Source organism: Fukomys damarensis, unplaced genomic scaffold (assembly GCF_012274545.1).
Source record: "Fukomys damarensis isolate Sample0158 unplaced genomic scaffold, DMR_v1.0_HiC HiC_scaffold_16, whole genome shotgun sequence".
NCBI lineage: Eukaryota > Metazoa > Chordata > Mammalia > Rodentia > Bathyergidae > Fukomys > Fukomys damarensis.
In genome coordinates, this window is record NW_022900928.1 from 83885812 (window position 1) to 83912305 (window position 26494).

Sequence of the window (26494 nt, forward strand, 5' to 3'; positions counted from 1 at the left end):
TTTTTTTTTTTTTTTTTTTTTTTTTTTTTTTTTTTTTTTGCATGGTACAAATGAAGCTCAAAGGAGGTAAATAAATGGTTCAGAACTGTACAAGTTTCCCAGAGCTGTGCCGACATAGCATTGGGCACGCTTCCAAACAAGCCTTCTTTGCCACTGTTCTTTACCAGTGTATGGGTGAGTGGGTTCTACTCCTTATATATAAATGGATTGGGACAAGGAACATGCTTGGAGGAAGTCATTTTAGCTCAAGTATCAGCACTTGGCAGCAGTTCCCACCCAGGTGCCTCTACTCTCTTCTGTACTGTTGAGGTGCTCAGAAGCCAGAAGTGTTCTTGCTTCTAGATTTCTAATTTGTGGGTTTGGATAACTTCAGTATTAAAATTTATCCAGCATCATCTCAGGAAACCCAACAAGACAGTTACTCTGGGACTCAAGCCATATGTAAAGTAGAGGCTATGAAAATAAGTCACATAATTTTAAATGCAGAGCTGGAGGCAGAAGCAAAAGCATGGTGAGTGGCTCCTTCTGGGTGTCCTCTGGGTCCCCAGACTGGTCAGGCAGATGTGAAGATGTACAACAGCAGAACAGCAACAGAATGGCAGTGCCACTGTCATTATCACCCCACTTGCAGAGGGTGTAGGGGCCACGGGCTCCCTCACGGTCACGGCAGAACTGGATGTCCACTCTGGCAGCTCAGAGCCTGCTATCCTCCCCCTTCTAGACTTGAAGTCACAGGAGAGCAAGCCCCTGAGAAGGGACTCATGTTCCTCAGCAGGAGGGGAGGGTCACCTCAAGGCTGTGGTCACTTCTTGAGGGCACAGAGTGCTTGTGTGAAAGCAGTGTTTTCTATTATTTCTACCATCACTGTTGTTTGTGCTGTCTACTGATATATTATTTTCTTCTCTTCACCTTAATTTGATTGAAAGCATAAACAAACCAAGAGCAGATTGCTTATCCCAGCCTGCTGCACAGATGCTGTGATCTTGTAATGCTTCTGCTAAGCCTGGCACAGCCTTTGCCTGGAGCTGTCCATCGCGACTTTAATTAGAGTCCTGCGAGTGGAAGCTTCAACTTAGGCTGTACTCTCACAGTGAGACGCTGTAGGCACATTAATGAAGCATTTGGATGAGAATCCCCAGCTGCCAGCGAAGTGACCTACCCAGGTGTTCAGACAGAGCCTTGCAGAAGGAGTGCAGGCAGGGCCTACGACTGACATACCCAGTTTGAGGGAGATTGCTGCAGGGCTGTTTGTTGGGGCAGCAGTCTGGCGGCACTCTCAGTCTCTCTCTCTTCTCTCTCTCTCTCTCTCTCTCTCTCTCTCTCTCTCTCTCAGCTTACTTTCTCTTTTCCTAAGAGAGAACAGTTGACTTTAGCTAGTCCTCAGACAAAATTAAACAATTTGGATGATAGCTGAAGTTATACCATTTCTTAAATGATGATTAAAAACCTTAGGGACAACATCCACACTCTTGTTGGACAGAAGAAATAAGTCTCAAAAGGTGAAGTGATTTGCCCAAGTTCACATGTGAGGGCTGAAAGCAGGCCCCTGTCAAACTGTTTCCCAGGCTCCAGGCTGCTACACACAAATCTGTCCCTGGAAGCAGCTGGCCTGGGAATCTGAGTACTTCCCCTGAAGTCCACTGTGGCTGCAGTCCCATCTGGATGGAAGGGATGCGCCCACTGACCTAGACATGATTAGTAGCTGTGCAGCCCAAGGACCACCCAGCCATCAAAGCAGCGCTGGTGAGCTTCCAGGACAGCCTTCACATTGTGAAGGTTGTGAAGTTAGAAATCACCATCTGTGTAATCTTGATGGAGCCATAGTCAAAGCAGAACACTGAGACATGTACCATTTTCATAACTGTGCTGGGCATGAGGACAACCACCAGGCCTTGATTAGTCTAATGGCCCAGTATTGAGCCTTAGAAAGAAGGGACACCCTGACACGTGGCGCATTGTGCACACCCTGAGCACATGCTGTGGAAGAAGCCAGACCTGAAAGGCTACTGTAACTTTCTGGAATGTGAAATATCCATGACACAGGCACAGCCCTAGAGACAAGAAGCAGACTGGTGGTAGCCTGGGCTGGGAGGGAAGGAGAAACGTGTACAGGACTTATTTGAGGGGCAATGAGAATGTTGTGGAGGTATTTGGAGTGATGTTCACACAACTCTGAGTACAGGAAAACTCACTGACTGGTATGTGACCTCTATCAATAAAGCTGTTGTTGAAACCAGTGCAGCAGTGACTATGAAGGGTGGAACATAGCCAGTCCAGTAGAGGCCTTGGACTTAATGACATTTGATGCTTTCCAGGGCCTTAAACGCTGGGCCCAGTTCTTGTGTGGGTGTTGTGGTGGCGATTCAACTCTCACTGTTTTGTTTTTCTGCCCCTCAGGATGAGGCACCCTTCCCTGAGAACATCTTGAGCTATGTGGCCCACAAGTCCACGCTGACCTACCCTCCCATGACCCGGCTCCAGAACCCCGAGGCCTTCCCACAGAGGACATTCAGCCGGCTCCAGCCAGACCAGCTCAGCCCAAAGGTGGACAGCAGCATGGACAGACAGCACCTGATGGCAGCTCTTGGCACCTATGTTGCTCGAATACCTCCGGTACCAGCCAGAGAGGGTGACCCAGGGCCACGGTACATTCTGCGCAGCCCCTCAAGAGCGCCAAGGCCCCTCTCTGCACTGGCAGCCCCCCAGAAATGGCTTATGCCTCCAGGAGACCCCCAGGAGACCCTGAGCACAGGCAATGGTGAGTTGGCCCCCCCGTCCTGGGTTCACATGTATTTGCTGGCCTGGGATCCCTGGTGCTGATTTTGTTGCTTTCTTACCATACTGGTGGTTCATCCTGCATGGAAGTAGTGCATGGCAGGAGGACCACTGTGTGGCAGAGGAACTGTAGGTCCTCTGGTCCCCTCCACTTGGATAATGGGCAAGTGGTGGCCTTGACTCCCCTGGACACAGAGCTGGTTGAGGGGAGGAACACACTCCATCTGCATGAGTCCTCACCTCCCCTCAGTCTTCCCTAGGTGTTGTGAATGCACAAGTCTTAAAAATCTTAATAACAATTTTATTTCAATATTTTAAAAAAACTATTTCAACATATAATCAATATTTAAAATTACTGCACATTGTACATTATTTTTCATACTTAGAAAACCAGGAAGCATTTTATACCCGCACCGCTCCTTGATTCAGACTGGTCGTATTTCAACCACTCCAGAGCCAGCTCCTCTATCAGACAGTGCGGCACTAGATATTACCTCAAAATAAGGAAGCTAACATTTAAAAAGATTTTAGTTTTTGTTAGTTCTTGTTGACGTTATAACATATTGGAGTCCAATGAGTATAATAGAGTTGATCATATCCACCCCCTATTGCCTTCCTTTCCCCTTCTCTGACAGTCCCCCCTCTATTTTCCACATCATTTGTTTTGGATTCCTCGCATCAGAGAGAACATGAGATACCTTTCTTTCTGAGTCTAGCTTTTTTCAATTAACATGATGATCTCCAGATCCATCCATAAGTTCTTTCTGGCTTGATATCCGTCCACTGTGTATGTGTGTAACATTTGCTTATCTATTCATCTGTCGGTGGACACCTAGGCTGGTTCTGTACCTTGGCTGCTGTGAAGTGTGTCACAGAAAACACGGATAAGCAGCTATGGTGGCAAACCTGTGGTGCTCACGCTACAGCGGGTATGCAGAGCGCTCTCCGTTGGCCTGTGAGCTGAATCACCTCAGCAGCTGGGCATCAAATAACAATTGTTTTCTGAACCAAAACCTCAGGTTTCATTACAGTGTTGGCACTGTGCAGTAAATAAGAGGGTCTGGGGTTGCAGTTTGCTAGTTTGGTCTCTAAAAGGTTTGCCATCACTACCCTATACCATCTGACTTTAATTTCTTTGGGTATATGCTATGGCTAGATCACACAGCTGCTCTGTTTTTAGTTTTCTTGTGGAAACAGGGTCTCTGCTAATTTACATCACCACCAGCAGGGAAAAAGAGTTTCTTCTTTTCCCCATTTATGCCAACATTTGTGGTTTTTTATAATCTTTGATGACAGTCGTTCTGACTGGAGTGAAATGGAATCTCGGTATATGGTTGCTCTGTGCATTTCCCTGATGCTAAAGATGTTATACATTTTTTTCATACATTTACTGGCCATTTGTACTTCTGAGAAAGATCTGTTCCTTCATTTGCCTGTCTCTTGACTAGGCCATTTCATATTTTTTTGTTGTTGATGATGAGTTTTTTGTGTTCTTTATATATATTTTAGATATTAATCTGGTGGAAAAGTAGCTGGCAAAGGTTTTCTCCCATTCTGCAGAGTTTTTCACTTTGCTAGTTTTTGTTGTTGTTGTTTTTTTGCAGAAATTTTAATTTGATGTCCATTTGTTGATTCTTGCTATTATTTCCTGTGCTATTGGAGTCCTATTCAGGTAGTTTCTGCCTATGCCTCCACTTTTAAGTGTTTCCCCTATGTTTTCTTCTATCAGGGTCAAAGTTTCAGGTCTTTGCTTCATTTTGATTTAGTTTTTCACAGTGCTAGAGATAGGGGTCTAGGTTTGATGTCCTGTGTGAGGATGAAGCATGGGGAACTTCCTCCCAGGGCAGGTTCTACTCCAGTTGTGTGTCTGCCTTGTGCTTTGGGAAATTGTGTAGGAGCAACGTCATGCCTCCCGTCTTACCTCACCACTCCTGGCAGCCTAGTCATGGTCCTTCTGTGTATCTACAGCCATTTGCTTTGTCCTAAGAAGAGTCCAGTGTGCAGTTGGTGCCATCCACAGTGCAGCAGTATCGGGTGCAGACCCAAAATGACTGGGTCAATACTGCAGCTTGGGAGCTTCCTGTCCTGCTCCCCTCCCACGTATGAAAGGTTCTGACTTGGTGTTTCTAGCAGCCTTTTCCTCAGCCTGGCCTGGAGTGGGATTCTGACAAGAAGGGGTTTCTCCTGTGAGCACACATGCCGCCTGAAGCCAAGCAAATGACAGCTTTTAAAAATATTGACTGAGACTTTCAGTAACATTGGCCACCACTGTTCTCCCTAAGAGAAGCCTAATTGTGATTGCTGTGAAAGTTGTATTTTCTTCTCATTGCTGCTTTGCATCCTAGCACTTCTCTGCTCTCTCTGTCCGCATAGCCATTAACAGCAGTTCTTAAGTGGAGGGGATGTGGAGTGATGATTAGAGAGGAGGGTGCATGACTGTTTCGGACTGCTGTGTGCAGAGGGTGCCTGGGGAGATAGAACAGCTCACACTTGGCTGCAGCATTCCTAGCCTTGGCATCTGGGAGGCTGCTGGTCCCCCACAGGGTGCCACCCTTGGGGATGTTCTCCTCTTTGAAGCCCTGACTGCCCCTCTCTGTGACCCTGTGCTCCCTGCACTGCCCTTATCACTGGGCTCTGGTAAGCAGCCTTTCCTGCCAAGTTGGCTATGATATCATCTGGGACCCTGGCTCCCTGGCCCAGTGTGGTTCCTCATCATTGTGCTGTGCCGCAGATCCCCCAGCTTCCATTCTGCAGCCTTCTGAGCCCACCCTGAACTGTTCCTGGCCACCCCTGCATGCTCCTCTGATGCTTCTTTCTGTAGCCACATCTGTCTTTGTCCTTGGCTCCCATGTCTGAGCCCCTTGGCAGTGGGTCGTCCTCACAACCTGCAGAGCAGATCTTTGGGAACTTGCCCCTGAAAGAGCCCTCTTCACTCCTGTTTGTGTGATTCAGGGGCAGCTTCTTGTGCTGCCTGGCAGTATTGGTGGTCCTTTCACCCTGCTGTGCTCCAGCTGTGCTGTATGCTGTCACGGCCACGTGCAAAGCATCAGGCACAGAGTGCCAGGAGGCCCCTGTGTGCCTGCCCCACTTCGGCTTACAACACCTCACCCTCTTGCTGCCTGCCAGCCCCCGCATGATTTCAAAGCAAACCCAGTCATCAAATGCCTTCACCTGTCAGTATTTCAGTACTGCTGAGAGAAGAGATTCTTTGTGAACCACACCACGATAGCTTTGTGGCTACAAAGATGAATAATAATGGTGACATTATCACAGTAGCTGTTCAGTGCTCAAATTCCCCACTTGCCACAGTTTCCACAGCTGGCTCTTCTGAAGCAGGGTCTGCAGAGGCCCATCAAGGTGGTAGGCAGTTGTGTTGAGGTTCTTCTCCCTCCTTCTTTTCTGCTATTGCAGATTTTTTTTTTTTTTCAGAAACCAGGTCATTTGTCTCCAGGAGTTTTTCACATTCTTGTTTGTGTGTATTATATCCCAAGAGTGTGTAGCATGTTCCTCTGCTCTGTTTCCTGTTTCCTGTAAAGGAAGAGCAGGAGTGCTCAGCATTTAACCAGAGGACTTCGGGAGCAATCTCCAGGGAAGTGTGTGGTGTCCTCTGGCCCCTCTCAGCTTGCTGGCAGCCACAGGTCACATAGCCTGCCTGGCACATCCCAGCTCCACAGTTCACACACAGCTCAGGGATGAGCTCCACCCAGAGATGTGCTTGTGCCCTGTGCCTGTTGAGGACTGTGTGACTGTGATGAGGGGCTGCCTTCCCTAGAGCTGTGACCTTCGTGATGACAGGGAACAGTGTCCCTTTCAATGTCTGCACCAGGCCACATGAGCTGAGAGTGTGAAGTGCACACTGGTTTAATGCTTCCCCTATCAGCTTCCTGTCAGCCCTAAGGAATGGCTTTGTTCTCAGTCTCGCTTTCCTACAACCTCACTTTCCAGAGGAAGAAACAAACCTAGGAAGCTAACATTGTGACTTGATAAAAAAATTCAGATCCCTTCCAAATCCCACTCCTTATGATGCAGATTTAAACAGTTTACTTCACTGCCATGGTGAATTGGTCCTGGGCTTCAATGTTTAAAATGGCCATTCAGCTCCAGCACCAGGCTTTCTTGGCTTGTGCTCTGCAAGCTTCGGGGTTTGCTGAGAGGTCATGGGCAGCTGGGAACAGCGAGGCCACTCTGCGCTGACCCTGTAGCTGGAGGCTGAGAGGCCCCTGGATGTCCACGAGCCTTGTGCCACTGGGAGGAGCAGCCACCAGGCAATAGTCAATCCAGGCAGGGGTGAAGATCTGCTTCCTAATGACAGGAGGGGAAGGGAAGCTGCTCCAGCTTCAAGTCTGTACTTCCTGCATGGCTGCCTGATAGGCAGACAGGTGTTTGTCATGCTTCACCCTGGAAAGTGGGCCGCAGCACAGGGGCAGTGGTGACTCCTGGGAAAGGCTCAGCGGGCCTGAAGGTGCCCAGGAGACAGATCCACTGGAAGAACAGGGGGCACTACAGCCCCCCTACTAAGCCCAGCTTCAGCTGTAGGGTGAGAGGTGGATGGACTGCCTTCTCCTCCCTGGCCCGCCACATTTCTGGAGTGTGTGTTTTCAAAGATTTGTGAGGGTGGCTGGCTCTAGGTAGCTGGATGTCTTCAAGACCCCAAGGGGAAGCCGTGTCCCATGGTGTTAGCTTAGGAGGGGCCCTGCAGTACTGTCCAGTCCCAGGTGTGACCCCTGCTGTTGTGTCCCCACCTACACCCACACCCTGATTTGTGGCAACATACAAGGATACTGACTGGACGTGGATAGCAGAGGTTCATTTGGTAAAAACTTAGAGAACAGTCCTTCTTCCTTCCTTTATTCATTACTTACAATTCTTTCCCTTTCAAAAGCTTTAAAGCTTTAAAGTGACTTGAAGTTAGGAGAGCTGTGCTGGATGGGGTGGCAGGAGGGTGGCGAGTAAGCTGTGAGGGCACCAAGAGGGACTCCAGGCCCAACCTGGTCACAGCATGCATGCCACAGTCCCGGTCATTTTGTGATCAGGTCACAATGGATGTCAGCATTTGTGAAAGATGATTTGCTGCACTCTTTTCCAGTTGTGAAATTAATAAATGATCCATGTACACAAGTTGAAGAATGGCTATGCAGAGAGAACCACTTTTTATTTCCTCCCCAGGGCCCAGAGCTGTCAGCAGTTAGTGTTTCCTGCCTGATGCTATCTGAGAAACAACCATGGGACTGCACCACGTGGCCATGTGCCTCTGTCCTTGTTATATTTCTCTCTTCTCCCTGTACAAACACTCAGGCCAGCAACATGAACTCATACTAACAAGTTCCTTATCTACTTTAAATTTGTGAAATGCATAAACTACATGAAACCTTATATTACTATGCTAATTTTAATTTTTTTTCTTTTCACAGTACTGGCGATTAAGCCCAGGGCCTTTGCACTGAGCTACATCCCAGCTATTATTTATTTTGAGACAAGGTCTTGCTAAATCACTAAGTTGCCCAGACTGGCCTCAAACTTGTGATCCTCCTGCCTCAGGCTCTCAGAGTACTGGGTTTGCAGGTGTGCATAGTCTGGCTGTGTTACCCATGTTAAAGTGCACAGCTCAGTGGCATTGAGTACACTCCTTTCTGTGCACTCTTGCTTGACCTTCCCTCCATGCCAGACCGCTGTTCACTGTGAGCCTGTGATGATGTCCCTTCTTATTGTTACTGCAGGCCTGCAGGCCCTTGAGGAGCAGAGGCACCCCATCCTGTCTCAGCAGGGCACTATGCCAAGCTTTATTCTCCCAGTGACCATAGCCAGTGTCAGTATAGAAAAGTAGGGTCAGCTGCTTCTGTCCCCTTGGAGAAAGTGTGCCCTCAGTCCTGAGTCCCTTTCACTGAAGGGAAGCCCTGCCTTGTGTGTCTGCAGTGTGCCACTCTGCCCCAGTGTGCCTGGCCTGACACACTCTACTGAGTCTGCTGAGCAGACCATCGCTCACTGAGTGGAGTCAAGGAAGCAGCTGACCATCCTTTGTCATAGATGCGCATCCTCCCACAATGTGTGAGGACTTTCTGTGTCATGAGGCTGGGGCTGTGTAGTCAGAAGCCTCTCATGCTACAGGAAGTCACATTCTCCCCAAGGCAGGAGATGGCAGGAGAGTGTCTGGCAGCTGCTGGGTGACGTTGTAGCTTACACACAGGGTAGTGGTTTCTCTTGCTGCAAATCCCACTCAGCAGCTCTGACAGGAGTACTCCTGATGGGTCCCTCATATCTGGGTGGCAGCAGTGGTGTGCCAGGGATGCTGGACATGCACTGTCCTGACTTACCTACTGGCATGCCTTCCAGGCAGGAGACCCTGACTGGATCTGCACCAGCACACCTGGCTCAGGCTCCACGACAGACCCCTCTTCTGCAGAATCTCTGACAAGTGGCCCTCAACTCCCTTAATACCTGTGAGCTTGGTGCAAGCCAGATGGATTGGTGGGAAAGTTCTTCAAGTACTGTGTAGAAGTTTGCCTCTGTGAGGGTGAGGGTTGCAGAGCACCCAAAGGCAGCATGTTCAGCTGGTTGCACTCTCATATTCTGTCTCTTTTGCTTTTTATGGTTGACTCTGAAAGACCGGCTCCTAGAATAAAGGGCAAGTATATAACCACCAAGAAGATCCCAAATGTCACCCTTCCTGTCCCCATCCATGTCTTCCCTCCTTTGGCCTGAGCATTCTGGCCTGGCAGTGACCTCTGGCTGAAGACACTAGGGTGTGGGGGGTCCTCACCTTCTAGTGAGTGCGCCTGTGGCCCCACACACGGAGCTGGGTCCTGAGGCTGCTGGGCGCTGGCAGTGGTTGGTCTGGTCTGATACTACACTGCATGGCTAGTGGCAGAGGTGTGTTACCCACACACCTGCTCATCATCATCTCAGTTGGCATTGAAGACATTGCCAGATAATCTTACCATTCAGAGTATTCTTCTGAGTTCTGCTTTGCCTCACTTAGTTAGTGTACACACTTATTACCCAGGCAGCCATGTCTGGAAAGTGTCTGGGCCACCGGCACAGGCCCAGACTCCTTCCCTGTCATAAGCCAAGTAACATCTGAGCATGCAAAGCCCTGCTCGTGTGAGGCTGTGTGAAGCTGCTTACAACAGTTGAGGCTCAGGAGTTTCTCAGTGTTGGAGCAACACTTGCTTGGCCTGTGTGAGAGAGCCTAGAATTAATCCCCAGCACAGAAAAAAAAGAAAAAGTGAAGGGAGGGAAGAGAAATTTTACCTCCACTCCTCACCACCCCCTGCAGGTACTTAAGCAATGCCCTTCTTCTCCACCTGGCTCCTGCATGGAGTAGAAAGTTAGGGTGGGTGCACACAGAGCCCCCTGAGTATAAACTCGTATGGCCTGGCTAGGAAATAGGTGCCTGCAGTCTGGCTGTTGGAATTCATGGGGGAGGGGTCTTTGCCACTTAGCTATGCTACTTTAATCCCCTCAAATTAGAAGAACACATTTTGCCATCACTGTGTTGTTTCCAGTGAAAATAGACAAGATGCTGACATATTTATGTCCGTATCTTCTGCTAGAAGCCCAAAGATAGCAAAATAATAAGCTCCTACTCAATTTATCTGAATCCTTTGTAAATACCCAAGGACTGGACTTCAGCAGTTATGCTATACAGTCTCCAGACAAATGGGTCACATCCACTTCCTCCTGATGACGACGATGAAGGTCACCATGAGTATAGTGACTGGTGAAGGTGGTGAGGAGGATGATGAGCACGGTGAGGACCATGGGTGTCCAGGTGTGGCTAAGCTATGACCTGTCTTCTACATACACTAATGAAGGCATTCAGGAGCAAAAGCCACCCTCTGTGACTCCTGGCTCGGTGAGAGGAGTTCCATAGCAGGCTCTCTGTGTATCATTGCTCATCCTCAGGGTTGGCTTGAGAGACCCCACAGAGACACATAAGTTCATTGGGTCAGGTCTGCAATAGGCACTGGTGCAGAGTCATTATAACTTGATCTTCTCTCTAGCCCTACATAGCTGATGTCCTGACATTTCACATAATTGCCCTACCAGAGTCCACTTGAGGCATTGGAGGCTACTTAAAATGTCATTATCAGCTGGCCAGATTTCAGGATTGTAGCCAGTGGATGAAATAAAAGAACAGTCACTTTGATGCTCGTGGTATCTGACTGCTCTCTGTGCCTGGTCCTCCTATCCATAAGGTTGGCTGGACTTTGAGTCTTTCTTCATTCAGTTCATCCTCCAGTGACTGACAGTGGTGCTTTGAGGTTACTTAGTGCAGTTCTGAGTTGTATGAATGTGGCTTGTGGAGTGCATTCACTGTGCACATGTGCTGTAGCTACCAAGGGCTCTGCTGTCTCCCTTGGGCATTTCTGTAGCTGTTCATTAATGATAACCTCAGAGATTGCTTTTGTAGGTGAGAAGAGATGATTTTAGGGGCTGTTTTTTTATCGTGCCATCTTGAAGTGGTTGTATCTTCTTGTCACAGTTGTTGCAGGAGTCCCCCTGAATGTATGATGCTTGTGCTCACCCTCAGGACCATGGGGCATTGCCTGGCATGGTGTGTGTGTCCTCTACTCTCTGTCTAGTGGAAGGTTGATGAAGACAGTCCAAGGAGAGCTGTATGGAGACCACAAGAGAGAACATCTCTGAACTGTGAGTGTGGACAGATTGTTGGGGAAGGGGGTCCTTTTAGATCAATGACACTGAGTGTTGATCACATGGAAGGTAACTTATTTGTTGTCCTCTACTCTCTGTCTAGTGGAAGGTTGATGAAGACAGTCCAAGGAGAGCTGTATGGAGACAACAAGAGAGAACATCTCTGAACTGTGAGTGTGGACAGATTGTTGGGGAAGGGGTCCTTTTAGATCAATGACACTGAGTGTTGATCACATGGAAGGTAACTTATTTACTTCATTTAATTCCTCGCTGACCATGTATGTAGTAATGATCGACTCTACTTGACACAGGTGAGACTTGAGATGGGAGGAGACTGGACAGGTTGTCTTAGACTTCTAGGACTGCATTGGCAGTGTAGGGGTATGAACCCAGGTCTGGCTCCAGGACACACTGTGTTTCCATGGTGATCTTTTCCTGGGAGACTGTCAGCTATGTTTGTTGTGGATTTGTAGGATTTCTGGTCTGACTGAGCTGTCTTTGACCAGTGTGGGTTATGTTAGTCCCTCCCAGGCCAGTGCACAGCGTAATGTCAGAGTGGATGCTTTGGGGCTGCTGTGAGCTCTCCAGCCTGGCACTGGAGTTCTCCAGCCTGGCACCCAGTTCCCCACACTGGACCCACCCTTCTGTCATCCCACACATGGCCAGCAGACCATTATTCACTTTAGTTTCCTTTCTTTCTGCACACTGGCACCAGATCAGGTGGCAGGGACTGTATCTTTGGGTCCCTCAGCAAATCAAGGATGGTCCCAGAAACCCAGCGCTCATGCTTGGCTAACCAGAGCATTCAGAGTGCAGCAGACTTACAAGCCGGTTGTTCTGGTTGTTGATATCCACCAGAACATGTCTTCGTACAACATTCACTAATATACAGGCTTTGATGTAATTTCCTGCCTTGGGATATGTTTTGGGAACCTATGGCAGATCTCACATTTGGGCCCTGGTGGGCCCTATGTTTGGAGAGCCTCTGTTAGGAGGAGCCTGGCTAGGGCAGCCTCTTCATTCTGATGATGGCATTCTTTTCATCTTTATGCTGGTGTTGCCACAGTACAGATCACTTAAATTCCATGTTTTCATTAGGAGGCTTATGTGCACTGAGAAATGTTTTACTTACTTGTTATTCTATATCGGTTATTTTTTTCATATTTTATTAATTTTCTACTTAAAATATATTCTTGACAATTCTGCTCAGGATAACTCAATATTCCAAAATTATGTAGTAAGGGTTTTTTTTTCAAACAAAATATCTGGTTTTATCTTTTTTAAATCAGTAAATTTATTGAGTTACCTTTATTTAGAAATCAAAAATAAATAATGTTTTATACTTTTTTTAAAAAGTAACATTTTGTTTTTATCTTTTAAAGGTTTATAGTGAAAAGATATTTTTCATATTTATGTCAAATTTAATCGTTAATTTTGGGTGGATAAAATATAGGGAGTGATTTACAAATAGATTATGTTGTAATAGTTTGGAGGCTGTTTAGTTGAAATTTAGGAAAGAAACTTCCTTTACAAATACTTAATAGCTAACAGTTTGCTAAGGTGACAGCCCAAATGCTGGCCTGTTTTAGGAGAAAAGACAAATAACTGGAGATGCTGTCATTCAGCCTTTCTGTAGGTCTTAATACTTGGCCTGTTCCAAGTTTGCTTGTACTTTCTAGTGTCTTAAGATTCTCTGGGCCCATGGTATTTTGGTGTGTGTTTGTGTGTTTGAACAATATTGTGACTCCACAGAAAAATTTGCCTTTAATTTGCTGTCATCTCACAGTAAAATCTCCTGGGCTCTAAAGACAATGTTTGCCCAAGACAAACTGAGGAAATGGATAGATGGATGGATGGATGAGTAGATAGGTGGATGTATAGGCACATTTATAGATTGATGGTTGGATAGGTGCGTGGATGAATGGATGGTTAGTGGACAGTAGATGGATAGATGAACAATGGATGATGGGTGAGTAGATGAACAGATGGATTGATGGATGAAGGACAGGCTAGGGATAGATGTATGAATGGGTAAGTAGATTGTTGGTTGCATGAAGGATAGATGAATGGACAGATGGATTGATATAGTAATGGTTGGTTAAATGGAAGAATAGATGGGCTGAAGGGTGCTTGGATGGATAAGTAGCTCAGTGAAGCCTAGAGTGTGACTTTAATAACTGAAATTCACACTTTTTGGATATAGGCTATACTTTGACAAAGATATATAGTCTCATGATATGCAGTTTTAAATTGGCCGTTGAGTGCAGTGGAAGGCAGTAGTTCACATGCACAGCTGGACTTCCTGATGTGTTCTGTGCTTCTTATTCAAGGAGTGCAGTGAGCTGTAGCCAGCACCTACCATAGCTTCATGTATTTGGATCTCAGAGTAGGTTAAAGGGGTGAAAGGTAATGCAGGGGCTAACCTGAGTCCTCATCATTGCCTAATCATTGCTATGGTGTTTATTTATAAAACACTTAGGTTATACTGGATGCTGGATAAGTGATCCTCATGTCTTATTTGTCTCCATTTTATAGATAAGGAAACTGAGGTGTAATGAGATTCACACACCGTGCCTTCTGTGCCAGGACTCAGGGCCCACAGGAGATACCTGAGCCCACACTTGCAGGTCTATTCCTCTCTGCTCCGTGGAATCACACTGGGAAAGAACACAGTCCTTTTCCCACCAGGAGGCAGCCTAGTCCACTTCCTTTGAATCCAGGTCTGCAAGCCTGAGGCATAGTGCACAAGGAAAAACAACTGGATGGAAACAAGAACCTTAGCCACAACTATAGCAAAATGGAGAATACCCTGTGGGTCCTGGAATCCTTTGGCCCAAGATAGGAGACAGTGCTGTCCACCAGGGTAGGTGGCGGTGTCCAGTCACTCTGCTAACAGGTCCAGAGGACCCTGGCATGTACCTGGCTCTTCTGGCTTTGCTCTCATGAGGCATCCTTTTTACTGTCCGTCTTCCCTTCCTGGCCAGCACAGACCCTGCTCCTTTCCTCAGCCTTCCTCATTGGTTCCAGGGCTGCAGCTGCCAGTCTGTCCTGTCCCGTGTCTACAGTCAGGTTCTCTGTGTGGCCAAGCATGCCATCCACTGGGACACAATTCACACTGTGAGTGGTACTCACCCTCACCATGACAAGGGAGCAGGCATGCTATGTGTGTGGGGGCAGGGGTAACACGAGGAACACAGTCACTGTGACTTCTTGTCTTTTTTTTTTTGTCTTGTTGAGTTTATTGGTACTTTTAAAGTACACAGTACAGTTGTATTCATCATTGGGATCTTGTACCCTTACATGACAGATCTTGGTTCTCATTTTTTCCCCATACCCTTGCCCTCCCTTCACCCCCTCCACCCTTCCCTATTTACAAAGACTCTGTTTCCATTTTTTTTCATTTCTCATATTTTTTCTTTTCCCTATTTCCTTTCCCCTACCCTTCCCACTTTGTGACTTCTTGTCTTGAAGACATGTTCCAGGTGGGTGTGTGGCTCTGTAAGGAGGGACTGTGGCAAAACACCTCTACTTGTGTGGTGTGTGGTTGATCAACCTCACTGGCCCCTGCTCTCCCTGGACGTGGGCTCTGTGTGCCTTTCCTTTGGAATAGCCCAGGACACTCCTGTCCTTTGAGAAAGGTAGAGGGCTCCTGGACTTGAGATGTTTCGAAGAAAGGTACTGACAGGTGAGCTTTTCAGTGTGATTTTCTTCCTGGCTTCCTTCCTAGCTGGCTTTCTTTACTAGTCTGAATCAAATGCCCCAAACACACACAAAGACACACACTCAGACACAGACACACATCCACATCCACAGAGAGACACATACGCACATGCACACAAAGATACACACAGTTTGACACACACACACAGACACACACGTGCACAAACATACCATCAGTATAAACCTTCCAAGGCTCATAAATATTCACAACTTGGTAACAGATATTGATCATGAAGCTTTGTTTGTGTTCACAAGAAATCCTAACTTTGACAACACATTTAGCTGTCTTTGTTGAGAGGCCACAGAATTTTCACTCTTTGTCATTCTCCACTGGCTGCTGCCTCTTCAGCCCCCTTGAGCCATGTGGTCTCATAGAGAACATAGCAGCACCCATGAACCTGCCACACCCACAGGTCTGTGATCCTCTGATGCCAGCTGAGACTTATGCTCAACAGGTGATGGTGGGCCAGGTTCTGTACCTGCTGCTCTAGGTGCCCAGGGCTCCACCATGCTGAACTGGTTGTGCAGGGTGCTTTTCTCTTTTGGGGGAACAGAAAGAACTTGACTTGAAAATGGTGGTTTGTGCAGCTCCTCATTGTGACTTGTGCCCACGTTTAAAGTAAGTGGCTGTCCAAGAGGTAGCCTCTGGCTGTGCCATCATTACTGAGCCCCTGCCCAGCTCCTGAGCAGTAAGGCTGGTCAGCTGAATGGTGGTAGCATCTATCAGCTGGGTCTCCACAGAAAGTTCCCTGTGAGCCCATGGCCTTCATTCCTTGGGTGAGATACACAGAGTCTGGGGTATCCCATGGTTCAGGGCCTGACCACCTCTCCTGTCACAGCTCTGCCTCTGTGCCTGGCCATGGAGGCCACTGCCCTCATTTGTCCACTACAGGAGGCAGGGACTTGGGGATAGTGGTGCCATGTGAGGGTCCCTCAGGGTCCTTGTCCCTGGCAGAGACCTCAAGGTGACTCATGTTTATCTCTGGCAGTTTGGCAGTGGCTTGGTCTCATCTGATGGACAGGAGCCCCTGCAGGAGTCAGGCCAGGCTATGGCCATAGCTTTTCTTATGGCTCTTCCCTCCCCTCTCTCTTGATTTCTATTTTCTTTGAGATTTCCTTTGTTGTTGGCACAGGACCTATGGATATGTGTGTCTGAGATAAGACTTCACAAGGCAGCAGCACAGACAAAAAAAAAGATGCGATGGGTACAGAGTGCAGCACAGAGAGGACTGGCCTGGCCATGGTTTTGTGTGTGGATCTGGATTTGAGATGCCTCCTCTGATCTGGAGGCCATGAGTGTAGCATTTTCCAGACAGCCATTTGGGTTCTTGTGCCACCCTCCATGTGGAGTGTGCAAAACATCACACTGGAACTTGCACAAGGAGTGACAAGGAGAGAGCAAGTGCCTCAGTAGTCCAGTGGGGTCTCCCTTGTTTGTCACTGCCATCCCCTCTTATGGCAAACATCCAGCCATGAGCCCTGGGCTGGGGCTGCTGTGGGTGGAGGCTCCAATGGGACCAGAAGAAGTGGCCATGGGGCACACCTGAGTCTCTGCCCAAGGTTGGAAGCCGCATTTAGATGTGGCTTTTGTTGTGATTCATTTGTGGTGAGGTCAGTGTGTGGGGAAGTGACCACCCCTAGAAAGAGAGCTGTCACTTACAGTTCCCAGGACTGTGAAGAAACCATGGGTGCTGGGAGGCCAAAGTGGGGGCACTGAGCCATTTCTTCACTGAGACTCTGGGGAGGGTCAGCAAGGCAGGGTCAATGGCCTGCACTAGGCAGGTTGTGTAGCTCCAGGCCTCTGTGGTCCCCCTGATGTGGAGACTCAGGTGGCATAAAGTGGTCTCCACAACCGCTCCCGGGGAGGGGCACATGCCCACTTCATGAGTGCTCACAGCTGAGGTGGCCCCAGGCCCACTGTCAGAACCCTGAGATGTGAGGCTGAGTCAGAGCTGAGACTGGTGGTAAAGCAGAGCTGGAGCCCACTCTCAGATCTCAGGCCCAGTGGAGACCTGGCTTCTCACCGAGAACTCAGTTGCAGTGGTGGCTCATGCTCATGTCCTGCTGAGAGCATGGGCACTGGCTTTAAAGGACACAGTGGGCAGTCAGCCAGCCCATGTAAGGTTGTGTTTCAGAGGCAGCTCCTGAGGGTGCCAGGCAGGGTCATAGTCACTGCAGGACACAGGTGAGGACAGGGCAGTTGCAAGACATAGGGAGGGGAAGGTGGGTGGGTGGGCACTCAGAAACAGAACTGAACACTGAAATGCCTCTTATGGCTATGCAGAGGGATTACCAGAGGAGTTTCAACCTACTGGTTACAGGGGGTGCCTTTGTTTTGCCATGGGCACTCCTGAGGGCCCCCCTACCTTGACCCTTTCTGACCCTTCAGGAAGTCAGCAGAGCCTACCTGACCCTGTCCTGCCTATGCTGTGACTGAAGTGCATGTGATCCAAACACCTCGTCCTGCTGCTTGGCCAACCAGAGCAGAGCCCTCAGTGTGAGGGACAGGAGGATCTGGGGCTACCGCTGGTGGCTGGGCCTACAGAGCCATGTGGCAGCGCCAATATGCTCCTGGGCCCGGCAGAGCTGTCAGAGTCTGCTGGGGATGGATGCAGGTTGCTTTTGTTTCCTATGCATTCCATGAAAATGTGTTATTTCACCTTCATGTTTGAAGGGAGTTTTCACTGGCTTCAGACTTCTGGGTTGGGCATTTTCCTTTCACCCTATCCAGAATGTCATTCATATGTATCAGGCTTGTGTTCTTAAGAGATGCTCGATGTGGGTCTGGGCCTCCCGTTTTAAGAAGCTCTCAGCTGGCGATGTCAGTCTCTGCCCCGGCTGCCTCTCCCAGGCCTCCTGATCCTTGTCAGCACATAGACTGTGAGATCCCATTGTGGTGAGTTCTGTTTGTTCTTGGGATTTCCTGGGCTTTGTGAATCTCTAAGCTGATATTCCTCACCAAATCTGGGACATGCTAGACTGTTTCAGGGTCCACTTCCTCCTTTCAGGGACTGAGGCCATGCAGGCTTCTTCTGCCCTAGATTCGGGGAGCTGTAGCTCTGCCCCTTTCCCCCTTCATCCTTCACTGCCGCACCATGTGTTTTGCACTCTTCCTCCCAGAGTTTCCACGCACTTCTCTGCTGAGTGCCCACATCTCTGCCATGCTCGCCACGTACCCCCTTCCTACCCATACCTGGACCAGCGCTGCCTGTCAGCTCATTCCCCTTCTGGCTGCCTGTGTCCTGGCACTGTCCCTGTGCCTGCAGGTCCCTAGGCTGAGGTTCCTTCCTATACAGTTTCCAGCCAAGTTTCTGGATACCCTTTGGTCCTCTCAGGCTACATGTTTTTCTTTTGTACTGTTTTACTCTTAGGAATTGGGACTTGAGCTTAGGACCATTGCCCTGAGCTACATCCCCAGCCCATTTTTAAATTAGAAAAAATTTTTATTTAGAGACAGGATTTCACTAAGTGGCCCATAAATGGGGCTCAAATTTGTAGTCTTCCTGCCTCAGCCTACTAGACTGCTGATATTACAGGCACACCCAGCTACAATGGGTAGTTATGGGCACTGTGTGAGGTAGTAGCCTTCCTCAAAGATGTAGCCTTTTCGGTCCTCAGCAATGGCCCCTGGGCCTTGCTGGTCTTTGTACGGTGGCAGATGGGAGCTGGAGCTCCACCACTGGCTGCTCAGCTTGGCCTTATGCTGCTTGCAGCATCCCTGCAGCTCCCATGGAAGCCTATTCACAGGCTCCTGGGCACCTTCCATTTCAGCCACCCTGCCCACCTCTGACCCCTCACTGCTCACTCTAGGCAGAGCCTGCTCAGACTCAGGGTCGGGCTCACCTCTCCTAGCCACTTCCTGGTGGCTCACAGTCTGGAAATTGCTCCCATTTGTGCCACCCGGGTACCAGCTGTCTGAAGTGAGGAGGACTATGACACCTGAAACATCACATGGGTGAAACCAACAGAATGGGACTGAGTTCCTGCTCCACACAAGAGCCAGACCAAAGTCACCGTGAACAAACACTGTGGGCTCCTTTCTCCCACCTGCGCCAAAGCCCCTATGCCCACCCACCTGCCCTGGAATACCCCTGCCTCTGTGTGATGCCCATTAGCCCACCCCAGGGCCACTACTGTCCTCCATGTAACATGTGCCCAGCCCCACTGCTAAGGGAAACCCTCAAGGCAGCAGCTAATGTGCAGACCCTTCTGTTGTGTCTTCTTCAACTATAAAGCGATCCATTAGCAGTGTCAGGTGCATGAAAAGGCAGAAAGCAGGTGAAGAGCAGAGAGGTGCCTGGATCCTGGGCCATACTGAAATGTGCTTGAAGACACATCCCTGTCTCACCTGGAAAGGGGCTGGTAGGCATTGTGGAAGAGAGAAGGGCCCAGGGGTGGTGATGACCTTTCCACCATTCAGTCAAATACAGCTTGGATGGAGAGGGGCTCTGAAGATTGTCCTCTTTTTGCTTCACATTAAGTGTTCTTCCTTCCCTCCTACCTGAATGCAGTGTGGACAGCTGGAGCCATCAGTATAGTCAGTTTTCCTGTTGCTGGGCAAACACCACAAACTACAATTTGAAGGGAGAGAGGCTTATGTGGCTCATGGTTTCAGAGATTTGAGTCCATGGTTTGCTGGATCCAAGGCAGAAGTGTTATGTGGAAGGGCATGTGGAACAAAGTTGTCTGCTTGGGGGTGGCAGGAAAGCAGAGCCTAAGGGAAGAGGCTGGTTTGGAAGATACACCCTCCCAAGGCCCCAGTGGCCTTCTCCTCCTGGAACCCTCCTTACAGCACCTCAACTGTGAGTGAGGAGTTTAGTGCCTCATGACTGGTCATCCATCTCTCCAGCAGGCTCCTCACCCTACCACATGGTCAGGGAAGATCTTCAATCACATCCTCCATCCTTGCCAAGGATGGAGGGTGGAGGCTTGGACATAGACAAGACACTGGCGGAGGCTCAGGATGTCCCATTGGTACTGGCCTCACATGGCCAGTTTCCAGCTCACTGCAGAGAGGGTCCCCTTGATGAGCATAATGACTTCCATGGTCCCTTAGCTGTGCCGCTGTGTGAGAGGAACTACATCCCCCTGCTGCCACGGAGGGCTGGTCTGGGTGGTTGCCTTGGGGGATGCCCCCGAGCTTCCCCTCTCTTACGGACTCTTGGGTACCACACAGGGCCAGGGATGCCATGTGTGCTCAGAACAGGTCAGCCACGTTGCCCATGGCTCCCACTAAGCTCTTCCCACTGTGGAGAAATGGCAGCTGTTCACATCCACAGTGTCACAGGCCCAGTGAGGTGTTGGATGCAAAGCTTTCCCTAGGGCCTGTGATCTGCTCTTCAGGTGAGAGGGAAGCAGCTTCTCCCAGCTGGTTCATGCCTAGTCTTGGAGGTGTTTCCCCAGAGGTCTCCCTCTGTCATTGACCAGGTCAGCGAGCTTGTCCCACTTTCTGCTTTCCCTGAGCCTGGCCATAGTACCCAGGTTTCACAGCCAACACGGTGCCATGTCTTGACTGACTGCCTCCAGCTTCTATGGAAGTTACCAGGGGAGGTCGGATGGTCTGTCATGCTCTGTAGTCCAGCTGCCCTCGTGTCCTCGTGCCACTGTGTCCTTGTGCCTTCTGTGTCCCCAGGAGTGCTTGTCCCGAGTCTCCTGAAGGACCTGAGGAGGCAGCAGACTGATGCAGAGGACAGGGCTCCCGCCGGTCTGGAAGGGATGGCAGATGTGATCGCTGCCACCGCTGAGAGGCAAGGTGAGCATCCAGCAGAAGTCTAGGCCGGCCCTGAGTGAGGGGCTGAGGGACAACCACAGGAGCTGGTGGGAGGCCAGGAAGCCATGCTCCAAGGTGACCTCACTCCTCCAGTATCTGCAGTTCAGGTGTCATGGGGCAGGGGATGAGACCGTGGCACCTTGGAGAGATGCTGCTCCCTAGACACAGCATGGTCTTTGCTGGGAAGAAGGGATTTGTATAAGTGATTTTTACCTGTTTGAACTCTTGCCTCTAAAAGCTTTCCTAACAGATTAAGTCTGCCGGAGCAGAGAGGTTGAAGGGCAGACTGCTTTCTGTACACAGCTTTTCCTCCATGCTGAGGCTTGGGATTAGGAGAGCCAGAGGGATGGAGATGGTTTCTGTTTTACTCCTACTATGAGTGGATACTGCAAGATATTTGAATAATAAAATCTGTTTGGCTGTCTGGTTCCCTGAGTTCACCCCTCCACTGCCACTCCATGCACCTGGGGCCACCACCGCCTTGCTGCAGTGCTCCTTGGGCCTCCAGGTCACAGAGTAAAACCTGTTCAGTGCTTGCACATGGTCGGCACATGAGATATGCAAGGGTTGGGGCTTGCTGGGAATGGGTATCCTGGGTATCCTGCATGGTGGCAGTGGAGAACACAGCGGAAAGCTGTGGATGCCACATGGCAATGTGCTGTGCCTGGCAGCCCCACTGTCGAGAGGGTGGCCAAATATGGGCTGGAGGGTTACAGTGGGTCACACACCCCTGGGTGTCACAGGTAGGGCATTCATTGAGAGAAACAGAGTGGTCACCAGAGTCCGGGTGGTGGAGCTGTCTTAATTGAGGCTGCTGGGTTGGACGCTTCACTTTGCATTTCCATGGTGGTACCTGGGCCTGGGATGGCAGGCTGTCTGTATGGGAGCCAACACAAAGATGATCTCAGCCCTGAGCACTAGAAGGTGAGCTCCATACCAGCTTCCTGCCTGCTCAGCTGTAACTCTCCCCTCTCCTGTTTATAAGGTGCTGTTTGGGATTGTAGATGGAAAAGTTCACTTTGTGGGTGAGACTGAGCCCTGACTGTCACACCCACCTTCAGTGTGGTTCTTTATGGTGCAAGGTCATGGTGACGCTTCTGTCTGTTACAGGGAGCAGAGCATGGGAGGATGCCAACCCAGACTCCGCTGAGGTGAGACAAAGTCCTTGGGTGCCGGGCTCATGTTCAACTATGTCATAATCCTTTTGTTCAAGGCTTAGATCAGTTGTGAAAGGCAAAGTCCACCCCAAGAAAAGTAGGAAAAAGATCTTCATAAACCCTAAACTGAGAAAAGTAGAAAGAGTACATAAAATGTATATAATCAGTACATAATAATGGTCACTTTCAGTTTATAAGCTAATTTTTATGCATTGTAAAGACATAGGAAATATGGTTAATACAAATAAAAACGCCAATATTCCCAGAATTTCCCTGCACACACTTCCCAGTCATGATGCTTCCCTGTGTGCTTGGGGGCAGGTGTATGGCATGTCCTACAGAAGCCCATAGTGATGGCCAGCACAGCAGCCTGCAGCCACATATGACTTTGTAGACCCAAATGTCAGCAAATTAAGATGGAATCCAGCAGCTCCTCAGCAGCGCTGGCCACTGGTCAAGTGCTGGTCTTCACCTGTGGCCAAGGGCAGTCCAGCCACAGCATAGGGCTATCCAGCATCAGGTGGGCCTGCTAGACATGCTGTCAGGGCAGTGGTTTGTGAAGGGCTCAGTATAGACAGTGCCACTCACCATGCATCAGCTTTGCTTGCCACTGTTAGTATGTTCATTTTTCCTATTTAGAGACTTTTCTCATTAACCAAGCCTTAAGAATGCCACAATCAGCTCACATGCAATGACAATGATATTATGTGGTTCCATAACACTGGTTTTAGAGTGGAAAAAAGATAATCATGGGTAAACCTCTCAGATTATCTTAGTGGTGTGTGGCTCAGTGCCTGTTGGCAAGGACCTGAGAACATTTTAAGCCCCATGGCGGTGCTGAATTTTCTCAGAGTGTCTGGGAAGAAGAGAACAGGAAAATGTTTCCAAATTCAAGAACAGATAGAGAGCCTCGGGCCAGTGGTCTGCAAACCACAGTTGCAGAGAGTGTCACCAGCTGGCTGGGCTCTGTCACAGGGTGGCCAGGACTCAGCACAGCTGCCTCCTCCACTCAAGGAATCCCCTACTCATTTTCACGGTTCATGGGATCTTCAGGCGGCTCTGTTAGAGCAGGTATTGGGTGTTGGAGTCTGAGCATGTACCTGTTTAGTGGCCCCTCCTGTCCTCCTTGGTGAAATCCCAGTCCTGGGAAATTAATTTCTCCTTTCTTTCAACAGCCCAAAGACATTGCTTGGTCTCTGGTCAGAAATATCAATGCTATGTACCTGTGTGATCCAGGACCTGAATATGAGCAGACATTGTCAGAGGACTATCGTTTTGTTTAAATATTCAGAAGCAGAAATAGGAAAGGCAAGGAATCACATGTTGTCTTTAGTCAAAAAGGGCTGATTGCCTTCATGGCCCTTCCTAATTTCCTAAGTAAATGTGTTTGGTAAAGTAAATCCTATAGCAAATCTGATTCCCTATTTATGGCTAAGGTAACCTTAGTGACACAATTTCAAGCTCAGGAGAACATCCCAGTGTAGGCAGAGCACTGCGCTGACTACAGAGTCAGATTCTTCAGGAAGGGGTAGAAGTGTGATTAGATGGTTCTTAAACACAGTGGGTTGCAGGCTCTCTCCTAGGTACTGTTCTGGATAGAGACAGAAAGGCTCTGCCTTCGTCCAGGGTTTTCAAGTCCCATTGTGACCCACATTGGTGACTTCATTGCACATATCCCTCCATCTCAGCTCCTGCTGTCCTCTCTATATGCTGTTTCATGGGAGTTTCCTTTCTGCCAGGTCAGTCACCTGAGTGTCCAATTTGGAGACCTCCTGCAGGACCACGGGTCCCCACTCCTGCCTGGAGAGCAATCCCTGGAGAAGTCTTTCCCAACAGAGATCAAGAAATCAGAGAAGCCTGTAGCCTCCTTGTCTTCAGAGGAAGAGGATGTAGGGGTGGAGAATGTGAAGAGCCAGACATACTCCAAAGACCTGTCAGAGAAGCCGAATGAGGAGCCCAGAGCTACTGGGCTTGGAGGGCTCCAGAGCTGGGATCCAGGGGCACTGCAGGAGGTGCAGAGCCCCCAGGAAGGAGCACAGTTCCCTCCAGGTGGAGGCCTGCAGTTGGAAGCCAGGCCTGCCAAGGGCGAGGAGCCAGGCTACATTGTGACAGGCAGCAAGTAAGTAGAGGAATCTCATCTCTTGGTGTCCCCCAACCCTGGAGGGAGGGCACCTCACAGAGGCGGGAAGCAATCTTATTTTAAATGCCTGCTGAGTTGTGGGGTCCACAATCCTAGGTGGGCAGCAACCAGGAGCCCTGAGTGCTTCCTGGTGCTTCTGACCTGGGTGTCTAACTCCAGAGTGGTGTTCTGAGTGCAGTGAACCAAGCCAGACCCTCAAGGCCCTTTCTCGTTCCCTGGTTCTAACCTAAACCTGCTAGGCTGGCACCTTTGGGGGCCAGGCAAAGGCTGGGCACAGGTGGCTCTCCTGGTAGGATTCCCAGGGAGTTAAGCTCTGTGCTGGTTCCTTGCTGTTTGAAACTGCATAAAGGGTAGGATGTGGTAGAACACACCCGTCATCCTAGCACTCTGGGAGTCTGAGGCAGGAGGATCACAAGTTCAAGCCCAGTCTGGACAGTTTAACAACCTAGTAAGACCTATTTCAAAATTAAAAAATTAAAACAGGGCTGAAAATGTAGCTCAGCATCAAGGTTTTAGGTTCACTCCTCAGTACCAGAGGGAAAATCCCTCCAAAAGTTTTGTTTCACACCCCATGCATGGCCTAAATAACGGGAACAGAGTGGCCTTTCAGAGGAAAAATGTGCCCTACCAAAGCACAGTGATTTTTCTCCTCATCTCAGTCTAAACTTATGGGAAAGGGGTCTGGATATGGTAAACCCTGTGAGTCACCATGGATCCACCCCTCAGGGCAGCTGGTGCTTTTGGAGGTGTAGTCCTAGTAGATGGTGTGTGCTGACTGTATGCTGGAGTGGATGTGGTCTAAGGTGTAGCCATGGGGTGATGCACGTCTGTGTGTGTTGACTTTATACATGCCTGTATGTGTTCAGGAGGTGTCTATGGTGTTTTGTGTGTGTGGTGTTTTGCAGTGTGTCTACGTGTGTTGTGTGTGCTATGTCCATGTGTGGTATGTGGAGTGTGTCTATCTGGTGTGTGTGTACACATGTATATGTGTGTGGTATATTGTGGTGTGTCTGTTTTGTGTGTGCACATGTGTGTGGTATATATGTGTGGTGTGGCTACATGTTGTACATGCACACATGCATGTGTATTTATGTGTGTGGTATGTGTATGTGCTGGATGTGTGGTATATATGAGTGGTTTGTCTATCTGATGTATATGTGCACATATGTGTGTGAGTGAGATGAGGGACCTGCAGGCCCTGTGTGCTGGGCAGCAGCCATGAGGGCAGAGATGGCAGTGCCCACACTGAGTAGTTATGTCCATCCTGGTTGTAGGGTGTAGTCCAGGAGACTCTGTCCATGTGTGGGGACTGGAGCTTCCCTCCTGCTGGTGCCCTCAGGGAAGAATCACTGCCTGGGCCCTTTCTCCTGGGCCAGCCCAGAAACCATCCTCAGTGCAGTCCCCCAGCCTGTCCTGTCCCCATCCACAGCACACAGCCACACTCCTGGCCAGCCCTGTCCTCAGTGCTGAGTGCTTCTCTCTGAGGGGCCTTCCTGGTCTTAAGGATGGAGCAGAAGAATGTACTGAGTTCCCTGTGACTGTCAGGGCCCTCAGGGGATCCCAGGGGTTGGAGCCAACCAGGGAAGAGCCCCTCACAGACATCTGAGGATGGGAAGGAAGTCATTGCAGGGTCACCCCCACAACAGCTCACCCGGCTTTGTGGACAGTCACAAACCAGCCTCACGGGAACACAGGATCAATGTCTCCAAGGCCACATACTATAAAGACAGCTGCTTAGATTTTTATTAAACTCAACATTTCTTTTAAATGTGGAGAAACTAATGTATTTATAGTGAGGACTACATTCTCATTTTGGTGTTGAGAAGCAGTTGTTGGCACGTGGCAGTTCCTCAGCTGCTGTAGTTGGTAGTTGTTCATAGCATCACTCACAGGAGCTGTGGGGGGGCATTGTCAGTCTCAGAGGAATTGCCTTGGGGCGCAGGTGGTCACAGGCTCCTCCCTGATGCTCCAAGACAGAAGTGGAGGAAGCAGATGCCAGGCCTATGGCTGCCCCTTCTCCATGCCCTCTTCCGTGCCCCTCTTCACTGAAGGAGCCCACAGGTTAGCCATGGTTAGGATGATGGATGAGGGGAACTGGAATAGTGGGCAATCCCAAGGAAACATCATTTCCTCCACTGCTTTCCAATATTATCTTCCAGGGTTTATATCCAAATCAAGTACTTTTTCTTTCACAGCCCATCACTGTGGTTCTCTCAGTGAAATTTCATATAGATTGTAAACTGTCCACAATTGAGCAAGTAGCATGACAGACACACAGCC

The 26494-nt window shown here is 49.3% G+C and overlaps 1 protein-coding gene across 1 annotated transcript in view; it reads left to right on the plus strand.

The window, feature by feature from the left end:
- The window catches only part of Ptprn2 (protein tyrosine phosphatase receptor type N2), a 523272-nt gene that overhangs the window by 161555 nt on the left and 335223 nt on the right, over positions 1–26494 (plus strand). Inside the window, exons 6-9 of the mRNA XM_033763957.1 lie at positions 2398–2758; positions 20780–20899; positions 22028–22068; positions 23814–24193. Of these exons, the coding sequence (XP_033619848.1) occupies positions 2398–2758; positions 20780–20899; positions 22028–22068; positions 23814–24193 (902 nt within the window). The remainder of the gene's footprint in view (positions 1–2397; positions 2759–20779; positions 20900–22027; positions 22069–23813; positions 24194–26494) is intronic.